We start from the raw sequence: 15,136 nt of genomic DNA on the forward strand, positions 1-15,136 counted from the left end.
GCTCTTTTGGGTGTTTTCCAGCATTAACCCTGCATTTTTATTTTTTAAACATTGCCAGCAAGGTTATAGAAAACGGTCATAAACCTGCCTCAAGGAAATATGCTGATGTAGATTAGCCCGTTGGATTGCATTGGAATTTCAAACATGGGCTTTTAAAGCCTCAGGTTAAACGCTGGGAAAAACGTCTGTGTAGACAGACTAAGCCTAAACTGCAGCCAAACTTTAGAGTTTTGTTCCCCAGGGAGCCTGAAGATTTGGGAAACTCCACTTCACACTTACTAGATTACACAAAGCCTAGCTCTGAGTCTGTCCTATTTCTGACTTCTTCTGTTTTTTTTATTGTGTGTAGGAGTTCTTGGGGATTTTTTTTTCTGAAACCCTGTACATGCAATTTTAGGTGCGTGCTAAACAAACAAAAAATATCTTAAAAATAAATTATGACCACCGCTGCTAACCATATTTTGAAAAACCTAATTGGTTATTTTACATAATGATAAGCAAGTTTTAACACTCTCAGCTGCTAAAACAAGTAAGCAGACCTGGAAAGTTTGAAAGCTTTAACTGTACATGGTTTAAGGTCACGTATTTACTGTTTCAAAGGAATAAAGTCATTATGACAAGCTAGGCAACAAGCATGTGCAGGCAAGATCAGCAATGGTAATGGTGATTGTGCTGCATTGCTGTATATCTGCAGTGTAAATATATGTCACTACTGCCTCTGATTGCTACTTTTAGAGGATTTGAAGTGAGATTTTGTGATAACAGCATAGTGGCCCACTGGCTAGCTGATGCTCTGGTCTTTGCAGCGCTGGGGTCCCAGGTTTGAATTTTAGCCAAGGCACTTTTTGCATGAAGTTTGCATGCTCTCCCTGTGTTTGTATGGAGTCCCCCTGTGTGCTCTGGTTTCTTTCCATGCTCCAAAAACGTGTTTCAGGTTAATTGGCTTCCCCCAAATATTTGGCCTTAACGGTGTTAATGGCATGACTGTTGTAGAGACATTGGATTGAGTTAGGGAGATGACTATGGGCTTTGTAAAGTGCTGTATGAAGGTCAAGATAGCTACCTTCATACAGAGAGCCATTGAAAACAAGTCATGGTATGTCATTGATGGGGAAAGATCAGCTGTTAGGAGACCACAGGCAATGTTTTTGACTAGTCGATTGGTCTAACATTGCCTTTTAAGGCAGTGTTTCCCAAATTCAGTTTCTCTATAATGTATTAATTGCTTGAACTTTTGTTTTTATGATCAAACAAATCAATATCTGGACCAAACAGAAGTTATTTTCCTTTTTTTTTCTATGAAGGTGCACAAAGAATTTAGTATTTTACCATTTCTCAAAAAGAACTTAAGCTGATAAAAGTATTTGTATCTACATCTGTTTCTACAACTACAAGTGATTTGCCCAAAGTGTATCTTGTTTGAAATTAATAAAAAAGGTTAGAAGACCTGTTAGGTTTCCCTAATATCTGGGGCTCGGTAAAAACATTTGCCATTCTCTATCCTATTTTAGAAATTTTTTTTGGATAAACTGACTAGACAGCCACTTCAGCTATATAACTATTTAAAAAAAAAAGCATGGTTTCCCAAATTCACTTTCTTTATAATATAAACACAGTTACCATTTAAACTTGGTTCATATATAATATTTACTGGTCTAGCAAATGTAGAATAATCTTGATCATTCTTAGATTTGATCTGCCACTAGCATTGTGTTTTTGACTAAGGAATATAACATTTTCCCTAGTATATTTTTTAGAATCCTAATGTTATTCTGTTTGATAAATGTTCATGAAATATGTTTTTTTTTTCCCCACTCCAGTGTTTCCCATGTGCTATTGCCAGCCATGTTACAGCAGAATTCCCAAGTCAGTGTTTGGTAAGACTAATACTAAAAAATACTAAAGGTATTTTTCTATAAACACTAGCATAACATTTTGCAAATTCTAAATGAATTGTTTTTCTATGCTCTGCTAAACTATGGTGTGACTTTAAAATTGGTGGGTTAGTGCACCAAACCAAGAACAAGGACCTGGTGGGACTGATGGTCGTACTAAGATAGAAGGGGGGACCTGATGGGACTAGCAGTCATACCGATATAGAAGGGGGGACCTGGTGGAACTGGAGGTCATACTAAGATAGAAGGGCACACCTGGTGGGACTGTAGGTCATACTAAGATAAAAGGGGGACCTGGTGGGACTGGCAGTCATACTAAGATAAAAGGGGGGACCTGGTGGTACTGGTGGCTATACTAAGATAAAAAGGAGAACCTGGTGGGACGGGCTGTCATACTAAGATAAATAGCGGGACCTGTTGGGACTGGAGGGGTATATTAAGAGTGACCTTGTGGGACTGGCAGTCATACTAAGAGGGACTTGATGGGATTGGAGGTCATACTAAGATCCAAAAGGCCCCTGGTGGGACTGGAAGTCATACTAGGATAGAAGAGGGGACTGGAGGTGATACTAACATACCATGTTTCCCCGAAAATAAGACCTACCCCGAAAATAAGACCTACCCCGAAAGTAAGACCTAGCACTATTTTGTAAACCTGCCCTAATATAAGACCTACCCCGAAAATAAGACCTAGACCTGGTGGTACTGGTGGCTATACTAAGATAAAAAGGAGAACCTGGTGGGACGGGCTGTCATACTAAGATAAATAGCGGGATCTGGTGGGACTGGAGGGGTATATTAAGAGTGACCTTGTGGGACTGGCAGTCATACTAAGAGGGACTTGATGGGATTGGAGGTCATACTAAGATCCAAGAGGCCCCTGGTGGGACTGGAAGTCATACTAGGATAGAAGAGGGGACTGGAGGTGATACTAACATAGAAGGGGTGACTTATAATAAGATAGAAAAGGGGACCTCCAGAAAGGGGGACTGGAGGTCATACTAAGATAGAAGAGGAGACTTGGTGGGACTGGAGGTCATACTAAGATAGAAGGGGGGATGTGATGGGACTGGAGGTCATACTAAGATAGAAGGGGGGATGTTATGGGACTGGAGGTCATACTAAGATAGAAGGGGGGACCTGGTGAGACTGGTGGTGATACTTAGATAAAAGGGGGTACCCGGTGGGACTGGCTGTCATACTAAGATAAAAAAGGGACCCGGTGGGATTGAAGGTCATACTAAGCTAGAAAGGGGGACCTGGTCATACTAAGTCAGAAGGGGGGACCTGGTGGGTCTGGAGGTCATACTAAGATAGAAGGGGGAACTTGGTGGGACTGGAGGTCATACTAAAATTGAAGGGGGACTTGGTGGGACTTGAGGTCATACCAAGATTGAAGGGGGACTTGGTGGGACTTGAGGTCATACTAAGAAGGTCGGACCTGGTGGTACTGGAGGGGTCATACTAAGATAGAAAGGGGGACCTGCTGGGACTGGAGTGGTCATACTAAGATAGAAGGGGGGGGGACTGGTGGTCAAACTAAAATAGAAAGGGGGGGGGGCAGAGAACATTGTATTGTAAAAAAAAAAAATACCTTTTGCACAGTGTTTTAATGTTATAATTGCATTTTCTGTTGGGTATTTTTAGCTGTAGCTATATATATATATTTAAAAAATATATGTATATATATTTAAAAAAAAAAAAAAAAAAGATAGATAGATAGATATAGATATACAATATATCTGGACCAAACAGAACAGGTATTTTGCCTTGTTTTTTTCTGTGAAGCTACACAGAAATTCATAGTATTTTACCATTTCTCAAAAAGAACTTAAGCTGAGAAAGTATTTGTATCTATGCCAATTTCTACAAGTGATTTGCCTAAAGTGTATATTTTTCGGAATGAATAGAAAAGGTTTAGAGGTCCTGTTAGGTTTCACTACTATTTGGGGCTCTGTTAAAAACATTGGCAAAAGAAGCTTTTTTTGACAAACTGACTAGCCATCCATTTCAGCTATCGATTTATTCAAAAAAAAGTGGCCTGAGTTACTGTTGGAGTGATAATGCCTCACTTTCTGTCTTGGGGACAACCATTTTACAAGAAAGGATGGAGGCTCCATCAGATCTTCCCACTGCAGGGATGCCTGTTAGTGGTTTAAATCCTTTCAAACTCCGTTTAATACTAAAAAAAATGTTTGGTCTATAAGTACACTTTAATTATAAAAATGATTTTATTTCATAAATAATTTGCATTGGTACTTTGGGATTGTTTTATTTAAAGAAGCACTGCTTGACTCTTACCTTTTAATACCCTAGGTGGAAGTTCTTATCGCTACCAGCAGTATTACAGCTCCATTATTATTTACAACTTCATCTTATCTCTCTGTCTATGTCATACAGACAATTGTCATTTTTAAAACCTATCCACCTGATGTAACGGTAAGCTTTCAATCATAGTTGTGCTCATGGAGTTCACCACAATGCCTAGGGGGATGGGGATGAGTGTAAATAATTGAGTTTATTTGGAGTGATTGGCCTGTGTCTTTTACATTCTTTATTGATTTACCAACAAAGATGCTGTCAGTATTTTCGATAAAAATCAAATGTGTTGTTTAGGTGAACCATTGCAGTACATACTAGTTAGCAGTTCTAAAGTAGAAGGTACTGATGTACACTCTGATTGCAATATTTGTGAAAGTGTCAGTGTTGTGCATCTGTGTCATTTTCAGAATGCCCAGTGGATTTCAGAAATATGAAGTCCAGTGCAGAAGTAGAGTTGACTAAACTCAAAACAGTCACCAGGAGATGTAGATAATTGGCAAAAGACTTGGCTCCTTGTAACTTTTTGTTTTACTTCTATAATGTTTTATGCATGAACAGTGTAGTGTAGAGGTGGCTCTGTGTGTGGCAATGCCACTCTACTGCAGTGATGACAGATCCTGGACCTATCATCACTTGCAGGGTGGTCAGACACAGGAAAGTCAGTGCAATATGTGGCAAGCATTGCTAATTTATGGCAGAAGCTCACCAACCACCTCAGAGTACAAATCCTCTTTAAATGTTTTTCTTTGCTAAATTCTACTAAGCTACTATATAATACATTCAGAGCAATAAAACAGAAAAAATGCTATTTTTTATAATAGCAATAATAAAAAAAAAACTTAATGGTAATAATACATGTGGTGTTTATTTCCCCCTGGATGCCTCCTAGAAAATTTGTTCAGACCGTTCACATGGTGGACTGGTTATTTCTCTTTTTTTTTCAGCCCAGGTGTTTAGGTCCACACCTTGCTCCGTGCACATTTAGTAAATGGAACCGGGTGAGGGAAGAGATAATATAACTATGTGTTAAATATTCACGTCAGCTTTTTTTCTGAGACCTGTGTTTTTTCCTGACTCTGCTTCCAACTTTGATCTCTGCCTTCCAACCACACTCCTGCTCTCAACACTTGGTTCTGGCTTTCAATAATACACAGACTCTCAATCCCCACCAGGCAGTGCTCTGCTAAAGCAGAGGGCACAATTCATATGACAAATCAGTGTTGATCTGCTTCAATACTCAATGAAGCAATGGTTCCTGGGTGTCACCCTCTTTAAATAATTATTTAAAGTAAATGTTTACTTTATGACTTTATCAGTCTTTCACTTTGTTGTGGAGGAAATTTAGGCTACTCCACTTTACAGTATTGCTTCAGTTTATTGAGCTTTTGGGCATTAATTTATCCACAGTTCTCTTGACAGTCTTACCATAGTATTTCAATCAGGTTGAAGTCTTGACTTTGTGAGTCAGTGCAACACCGTGATTCTTTTCTTTAACAGCCATTCTGTTGTAGATTTAGGTGTGCTTGAGATCACTGTCCTGTTGCAAGATGCAATTTGAGCTAAGTTTTTTCTGTTGCACAGGTGGCCTAACATTTGACAGTGGAATCCTTTGCTAAATTGAAGAGTTGGTCAACCGAATGACTGTGAGGTACCAAGTTTTTTGGCTACAAAACAAGTCCAAAGCATCACCCGTCCATCATAGTGCTTGATTGTTGGTATAAAGTGTTTGTGCTGATAAGCGGTGTTTGGTTACCACCAAATGTGGAGCTGTGCTTTATGGACAAAATATTTTCACTTTGGTTTTGTTCCAGAAGTCTTGTTGTTTGTTCAGATGCAACTTTGGAACTTAAGCTGTGCTGCAGTTTTTTTTATAATGTTAACTTGAGGCCTGTAGAGTCTGAGATGTAGCTTTTGTTTTTTTTTTTGCAATTCTGAGCATTGTATGGTTTGAACTGGGGTTGAATTTGCTGGGACGTCTCCTACTTGGAAAATTGGCAAAGTTGGCTACTTTTCTCACTGTAGAATTAGGAACTTGAAATTGGTGGGAAATTTACCCTTTTCATCTCTAGAAACCTTTTGTACATACACATATACATGTGATAGAAGCCATTCCCAGGGCGATCGTAATAGAAGTGAAGGAGAGCACAGTGGGTTGCTGCTCGTTGTTCCCCCCCCCCTCACCTCTTCATAGAGCAGAATGTTACTGTATGTACAGCGCTCGTTTATGCATCTTTCAGTCTTTTGTCCTTGGAAAGGATTGTGAAAGATCCTTTCCAAGGACAATTTTTGAACTTGTACGTAGCCTTAATCATCTGAGGTTGTATTTTTTTTTTTTATCTTCTAAGAACCACATTTTTATTTTCATTATGTTAGGATATTCAAAACCTTACACAAATGGTATTTTTTCTCATAATTGTATAATAATGTAATTCCTTGTAACTACATCTTTCCAAGATTCCAATCCCTTCTGCTCTGGTCCTGCCTGCTAGCAGAAGGTATAGGGACTGCGAAGAATTAAGCAAAATGGGTGACTATTTGAGAGAGCAGTACAAGGTAGAATATGAAACACATGTATTTATTTGTTAAAAGGGGGTGAGGCAGCATCCAGACCCATTATCTGTTTCCTTGTCAATGTTTAGCATCTGCTGTTTCTGTTCCCTTAATCCACTTAATTTTGACTTTCCAAGCTATTGCACTTAAGCATACATACAGGTAATTATAGGAAAGGTATAATTGGCACCTATAACAGAAAAATATTAATTAACAATAAACCTTTAATGGTTCACCTTTGCCATTGTAGCATTTTATTGTCACAGGTATTGTTTTTTTTCACACCCTGTTCATTTTTTAAAGTCATGAAGTGACACACTTATCTGCAACTTTATTTTCCTCAGCATTTCCATGAAGTGTTGCTGTTGCTTCTGATGCTGATCTTGTTGGTTCAAGCTGTACTCACAAATATCACGGTCATACAGTGCGTCAATTATAAATCACAAATGAGAGTGCTGGATTCATCCTGGAATGTATTATATGGCAAGTCTAATCACAGAAACAATGAAGTAAGTGTTATTGAAACACTATCTGGAATTCAAAAAGTATTCAACTTTCAGTTATGTTTACTAAATATTCATGTTGTGATCTTTAATTTAAAAACCATGATTTTAATAGACATGGTAATTGCTTCTTGGCTTTGAAATGTAGCTAGGTTTTTTCTTGTCTTCATTCAACAAAAAAAAAATGCCTTTTGTAAGGCCCTTGTCAGCGCCAGTACTCACCAGACACCTGTCCCCAATCTAACACCGCAGTCTTCACCTTTAGCAAGCCCTCACTCAACCTCGGGAGACTGGTTGTGTCACCGAGCACAGGTTGCCTCCAAGATTTAAAGTGCAAAAGTTGGCGTCTGAAAATAGTATGGTGGAGGACCAGGAGCCCACAGATTAAGCAGTACAAGAACTACAAGGAGAGTCCTGAGGTCATACATGGGTGATCAGTCCACTAAATGCGGTACAGAGGAAGTAGGTGCAAGCAGAATCGGGGTCACAGGCAGAGGTCGGTCCAAGCTGCGTATAAACGATGGGTCAGGAACAGGCAAGGGCAGCAACAGTAAATTACTCAAGAGTAAAGAGACTATAAGGACCTAGCAGCCAGTGGCAGCATGGGATTGATTAGGAACCATTCTGCCAATCAGCTGCAGCACACCGTTAAATCCCCTTCAGCTGTACAGTCTCAGTGCAAGGGAAGCGGAGAGAGAAAACACAGCTAAGGAAAGGGAAACAAAGATGCTGCAGAGCAAAAATTCTTGGAACTCCTCTGCTGCCGAAAGCTGGAGGGAATAGGCTGCACGTGCTCTACTGCTCTGGGAGACTGCCCAGAATTGACGGCCAGAAGACGTTTTTAGGTGTAGCTCTGATGACGCACAGCTGCAGTGCCAGCACAGCCTGTGTTTTGTGAATGGACAGGTGTACACTGGAGAGGCAATGCCGATGTACGTTTTTTTCTCCAACATTTGTAAGAATTTAAAGTACAATTGAAGCTTTACTAATATCAAAATAAAAGGCTGATTAAAGACAAAGAAAAACATAGATACACTGGAAACATAAGCTAATATAGGTAATTATATTGTCTACATCTAGTAAAGTCTTGATGTTGTAAACTATAATTCAACTTGTAATAAAGAGAAAATAATATGTACATGTATTGGTTTCGCAAGTTGTATAGTTTGCACTTTTTAATAAAGGGTTTAATTTTTCTCTATTTTTGTAGTCAGTTGCTTAGATTTCACAGCATCAATTTCAGTGGAACTGTCTTCAGCGAGCTGAAACCTAATCCTCACATTACTATTAAAATGCCAAAAAAAAAATCTTCCCTAATGTTGCAACAGAACCTTTATACAGGGTTTATATACTTTCTCATGTGAATTAGATCTGGTACAGCTAGGGAGCCTGCTAAGCTAATAGGTCATATTATTGTGTGTATTAGTGTTTATATGGCAAGAGGATAAAAAATACCTAAACAGCTGGTATTGTCCATGGTTAATTACTACAAAATTTGTGTCCCAGATAATGCTTAGTTTATGTCCCTGGGTGATATACTACTTTGGTAATGTATGTCCCTTCTATGGCCCAGGACAGTGTGTTTCATATATGTCACTATAAATTACCTATGCACCATGTTAGAAAAAAAATAAAGACAAAATTAAAAATGCTTACATCACATAACGATACGCTTTTCTACTGCTAGTAAATGTATGATGTATAAAAGGTTTCCAGAGATGAAAACATGTATGTATTCCTGGATTGCTGTTATTGGAGTATATGAATAGATGAGCACACATGGAACAAAATTTGTGGACGGAGAACCCAAAATAGTTATAGCTGCCAAATGCCTGTCTTAATTGGCTCTGATTATAATCAAACATTTTTTCAGATTGTTCACTTTCTTGGGATGTTACACTCTTTGTACTTTCCTTGCAGGTTTCCAACAACACCCTGAGGGACTTTGATAAAGAAAAGGCTTGGAAAGCTGTCATGGTACAAATGGCTCAGTAGCTCTTTTGATCTAGTAAAATACCAAGGAATTGAACTATACAAGAATTTTCCAGCAATTTAAACTGTGTGTGGAAGCCATACTACCATCTATAAAAAAAATTATCTGATTTGCTTTATTTAACCCTAAGGCATCGTCCTTTCTTCATTCTCTTTATATAAACTGACAGTAGTTGAACGAGTAGTTAAATTCTACTGTTATACTAAAGAGTTGCTTTTGAGCAAGGTCACACATTTATCTAAAAAAGTGACATTTTTGTACTTTGCATTTCATTTAGTAACATAGTTTAAAGGCAATGTGCTGCAATCAGCCAATGAGAAACTACTTTTTCACTGTTGAGCATAGTTTTTTTGAATAGCTGTAAAAAGCTGAACCACAACTGATGCATATTTTTCATTATCTTTAAATATTTGCTATTTCCGATATTTTGTCAAATGAAACGATTCGTATGTTTTCACCTCTTACATTAAAGTGTAGTTTGAGCCATAATAACATGAAATAATCACTTTATAGTTAAGTTTACACATAATTACATTGCATACATTTTAATTATACTTTTTATATATACCGCATTCCCACTAATGTTGTTATAAAGGAAATCTAGTAAGTTTTAGGCAGTGAGTAAAAGTATGAACTCTGATTTGTGTTTCTTAAATATGTTAATATTAAATTGTGTAAAATCAAATGTAAAAAATGGTTGTGTTATTTTATTTAGGAACAATGCATTTTTACGATCAATATTTTAGCACTATAAATGAAGTATGAATATGTTAATGTGATTATCACTAGGTGCCACTAATGCTAGTCATACACAAATTATTGACTTTAGTTTAACTCAAATGACTTATTTGATTTAATGTAAATTTCCTAGCAAGCAGTGGAACTAACTACTACAAACTACAATTGGTCCACAGTCCAGCGGGAGAAAAGTGCAGTGAAGATAAGTGCATGCACCAAAATTTGGTTGGACAGAAATCCAATACTTGATGGAAACTTGTCAATTGAACCAAAGTTTGTTGTCAGTTCTGCTCTTGTCATCAACCATTTTTGGCTGATAAATTAAACAAATTAGAACTAATTCATGGTCAAATAAATAAAAATGTGCTGTGTGATATTGCCCCTTGTATGGCCAGCTTAAGCAAGATCTTATAAACAACTGATATTTTACTGCTTTCCTCCATACAGGGCAAATCAATTTAAAATATTTTTCTCACTCCTGTGAGTGAGAAAATCCTGTAAATATCCTGTGCTGTAAATTTTTTATTTCAATGCAGATCATTAGAGCAGCATCTTTATAATTTATTATGACATCACCAGAATTGCATCATACAGTTGTTAGAAGATGCTCATCTGTCTGGCAACTCTGTGCTGTTCACCATCGCAGTATGAAACACTGTTTATTCTGTCCAGCGAGGTCATTTGCAGCAGCCAGGAAAACTAAGATAGCAGCAGCCCCTGCTTTCCCTGTGAGCCGTGCAGCCTGATGGTTTTTTGGCATCTCCAGCACCACTCTGTAAGGCAGTGCACAGCTGAGGGGGATTTCAGAGGCAATTAGCTCCTGACTCAGTCCTGCACTGCCATTGGCTGCTTCGACTTTATAGCCTCTCTGCTCCCAGTTACCAGTGCCTGTTGTCGCTTATAGCTGGGCTAATCTGTGCTGGAAATGTATTGTCTGATTTACTGTTGCTGACCCTGCCAGTTTCTGAATTTGCCAGCTTATGCTCCCAAGACTGACCTTTGCCTGTGACCCCGATTCTGCTTGTGATTTATCCTTGTGTACTTCGTTTGGTGGACGGATATTCTGTGTATGACCTCTGCTCTGTATTCTGGACTTGTCTCTGTTGGAATGTTGCTACTGCTTTATCTGTGGGCACCTGGCTTGCTGCCAGCCCATTTCCAGACACCATCCCATTTCCAGACACCATCCCTTGCTCAGTAAGTCCTGGGGGAACCGAGTGCTGAGAGGGGAAGCAAGGAGTCTCCCGAGGCTGAGAGGGGGCTTACTAAAGGTGAACACTGCGGATTGGGGAACTGGTGTCTGGTGAGGACTGGTGCTGACTAGGGCCTTACAACAATATTGCTGAATGGAAAAATTGTAATTTTGTTTGATACACCAGTTGATTACCATGGCTAGATTAGGCAGGGTTTTGAAATAGTTCCTTATCTTCACTCCTGCTTCCATAAGGAGTTTTCCACCCTGCTCCGACTACTAAGGAGACAACCAAAAACCTGCAGTTATTAGGCTTTTTCTGATATCCGCTTCAGCAATCCTACAAAATTCTTTGTTGTCTACAGCAGTGGTCCCCAACCCCTGGGCCTGGGATCGGTGAGCTGGGGGCTACAAATGACAGGCGCCGGAGTCCTATGAAAACTTTCTACCTTCAGAATCCATACTTCTGTCTGCGTGCACATACCCTATCTTTTTCTATGAGATTGCGCTTCAGTGTGAGCTCCCTGAGAGTAGGTGTGTTCTATAGACCTCCGCAATCAACTGTGCTGCTCCCCGCCCTCCTTGCACTGTGAAATAATCCAACCTTTCGTACAGCAGCAGCATGAGAGCTGCATCTGTCTCCATGCTGTCATTATCCCCAATGTATAAACCCTCGTATCCCCTACACAGATTGTTGTAGAAACTTGAAATTTTCAGGGTAAAGGGGATCCTGACAGCTGATACTAAACTGAACTTAACAAGTTGCCAAATATGAGGTCTCAAACATGAAATCCTAATAACAATCAGGGATCTTTTCTCATTAAAGTGGATCTAAAGTAAAAATAAATAATCACACTAACTTGCACAGACCTGTGATGCATGCTACTGTATTTGTCAAAAAAAAAATGCAGATCTTACTGAACATGTGTGAGATCGCCATCTTTCTTTTTTCAATGACAGAAAAGCCTCCCCCTGTGCATGCCTGTTCTCTGAGCCCAAGCCTCCTGTGATTTGTGACGTGCATTAAGGGGGGCTATTTCAAGACCAGGATCCCCAAATTGAGTTTTCATATTAGGAAACCCCGTGGGACACTTCCATAGCAATGAGCATTAGGGTGCTGCCAACTGTCTGTGCCCTGTGGTGCCTCAAATATAAATTTGACTCGCAAAACTTTAAGGCTGCATTTAGGTGGCGGTGAGGATGTGGTGCAGTTACCTCTTCCTCATGCCGTGGAACCCTGGCCCAGTACTGCTTACATTTCTTTGCCATTCCCAGCAGCTCTGACAGCACACCAACTCTCTTACACTACTGCTATTCTCAGCTAGTGTGCTCACAGGAGGCAATGCTGCTGAGAATAGTGGACTAGTGTAAGCTGTATACATATACTAGGACACTGGTATATGTTACTGGGCCCTGCTGTCAGAAAGGTTGGGGACTACTGGTGTACCGGACCACTATGATTCACTATGGTTCAAACTTTCACTATACTATTGTTTTAATACTAATAGTTTAATTTGTATTTATACTGGGTTATGTGGACAGGCAACTCCGCTTTCACAGACCTTAACTCAACTAATGTCTTGTTTTTGTTTTCCTGTGCTCAGCCACAGGAATCCTAAAACACATTTGTATTAAGAATGGGTTTTTTGACTTGCCTGCTATTTGGTATCTTTCTGTCACAACCAACCACATGTGCGTCTGTCCTTCCTCTGGTAGTTTGGGGATCATCATCTATATCTGCTATAGACATAGAACATGGCATGGAACTTTTGACTCACTACCCTTAGTATATCTAATGACTTCTTTGCTTTTATTAGCCAGCTCTAGCTTTACCTTTAATAATTGTGTCACATTGATGTGCCCATAACCCATATATTGCTGCTTTGGTCAATCCAGAGTCACTCTTCTGATTGGACTCGACACTTAAGGATATAGGAGCATGTCACTTGGTATTCAAGCAACGCCTTGCTACATTAGGGCCTTAGCCACCCTACTGTTGAGCCTTCTGTGATCTCAAGTGCCCTGGTGGACCATTTTAAATCAGACTTATCAATCTTATCAAAAGATTTAAGTTGAACCAACAGAAACGAACTTTGAATTTGGCTTAGAAAGGTTTCCTCCAATATACAGTGACTATATTGCCTTGGGAAAGGAACCCTGTGAAGTCTTGAAACATTGGCTTTTCAACATGTGACGGTACCTTCAGAATAAAGCAAGAATTCTATATTTTGGAGTCGTGGTTACTTTGTGTCCTGTTTTTATGAGTTCTGCACAGTATCATCAGTTGCCATTCATGAACCCATACTCTAATATAGGGTCTGTTTGCCTGTTATCTGTTTAGGTCTGAGTGCATTCCTATTATGGAAATTACTGAATAATATAAACTCTTCATTTCCATGTATTGGGGTTATAATCCTAATATTCTCAAATGTACAGAACTATTCTTAGGCGTTCAATGTTTCACTAAAGCAATTTTCAGTAGAGGTGCATACATCTTGCAGAAAACAGTAGCACATTCTAAGGGTATGATTTAGCCTGCTTTCACACCTCAGAATATGTTTTTGTACAGCAGGGGTTTACCTAATTTACTTATCAAATTTGCATCTATTCATAGTACATAGAAGTACAATCAATTTGATCAGTAAAACAATAAAACACTAAAAAATGAATGTTATTTTAGGAAGATAGATGTGATCAGTTCAACAATCAGAAACAATGATACAGGTATTTTGGTTTTTTTTTTTTTATAGTTTCGGTATACTTTTACTGTCCTGCTTTGTCCAAAGTTTGTGAAAAAAAAACTGATAGTTACTAGGCAGCAGTGTTGTGCTATTTAATTGCTTTACACTTCCTCTATGTATAACAAAGCAGATTTTGTAACTTTATCCAAAACAAATACTAAGCTTCATATATTTTATTTCCTCAAACACTCGTGTATAGTGTGCTTTTTTTAAAGTTTTAAACAGATTTAAAACATGATATGAGTTTCTTGCTTCTTTCTCCCAAATGCCTTTGAAAAATGTTCCCATTTGCTTGGAATTAAAAAGTCAATGTCACGTGATTTCATGCTTTGTACAGCTGCCCATGAATCTGTGGGATTTAAATAGCAGATTAGCAGGGGTTTCTAACGACTAGGTAGTAAACTATTTAGAGCTTGAAAATGTATTGTGGCAGTAGCTCTTGCATCAAAAGACCATATCTAAAGACCTTCTGGTTTGTGTATCCCTCTCCATGGTCATTACTGTAACCAAATGTTACAGGATGACACATTGTAGTATGTCTTCTGACCTTTAAAGAAAGAAGTAACAGAGATCTTGGCCTTCGGGCTCTGGAGATACTAGCGCAGAATATATGTAGCATAATCGTATTGGGTGCACATACAACACTGCTTCCATTTCTGGTTCTAAACCCAGCATCAGAATCAGAAAAAAAATAATTCTGAGTATGAGGAAACTGATAAGGGAATTAAACCATGCAAAACTAAACACTGAAATAATTGATTCACACTACACTGTCAACATAAGTCACACACAACATTGGATCTTTCAATACCAGACTTATTCTTGCTGCACTGTTAGTAATGTGGTTTACCTCCTAACACCCAAACCTAAGCCTAGCCTATAAAATGGACCTAAATCCTAGGTAGCTTACATACTGATGTCTCAGAGCTAGGTATCAAAATGCGTGGGTTAGCACTACTGTATATACTCCTATTTTTACTGTCGTTTGTGAGGTTGGATTGGCAGTAGCTTGCCAGACTCCCCGGCCAGGGAGTGTGGCAATAGCCGGCCAGACTCCCTGGCCAGAAGGTGAGACAATAGGTGGCCAGTATTCATAGGTCCACTTTCCAGGACAGGTTATGCAGATTTTTGTAATTCATTTAGGTTCAATTCATTACCACTGAATTAGCCTCATATTGCTTCTGCTTTGAAATCTGTTGACA

The 15,136-nt window shown here is 38.9% G+C and overlaps 1 protein-coding gene across 1 annotated transcript in view; it reads left to right on the forward strand.

Annotated features, from left to right (window-relative positions):
* Positions 1-10,473, forward strand: part of MLC1 (modulator of VRAC current 1) — a gene marked incomplete in the record, with an annotated part of 25,863 nt that extends 15,390 nt beyond the window's left edge. Inside the window, 4 exon segments of the mRNA XM_072399036.1 lie at positions 1,821-1,877; positions 4,212-4,334; positions 7,112-7,276; positions 9,191-10,473. Coding sequence (XP_072255137.1) covers positions 1,821-1,877; positions 4,212-4,334; positions 7,112-7,276; positions 9,191-9,265 — 420 coding nt within the window.
* Between the last annotated feature and the right edge of the window lie 4,663 nt (positions 10,474-15,136).

This window comes from Pyxicephalus adspersus, chromosome 2 (genome assembly GCF_032062135.1).
Source record: "Pyxicephalus adspersus chromosome 2, UCB_Pads_2.0, whole genome shotgun sequence".
Lineage (NCBI taxonomy): Eukaryota > Metazoa > Chordata > Amphibia > Anura > Pyxicephalidae > Pyxicephalus > Pyxicephalus adspersus.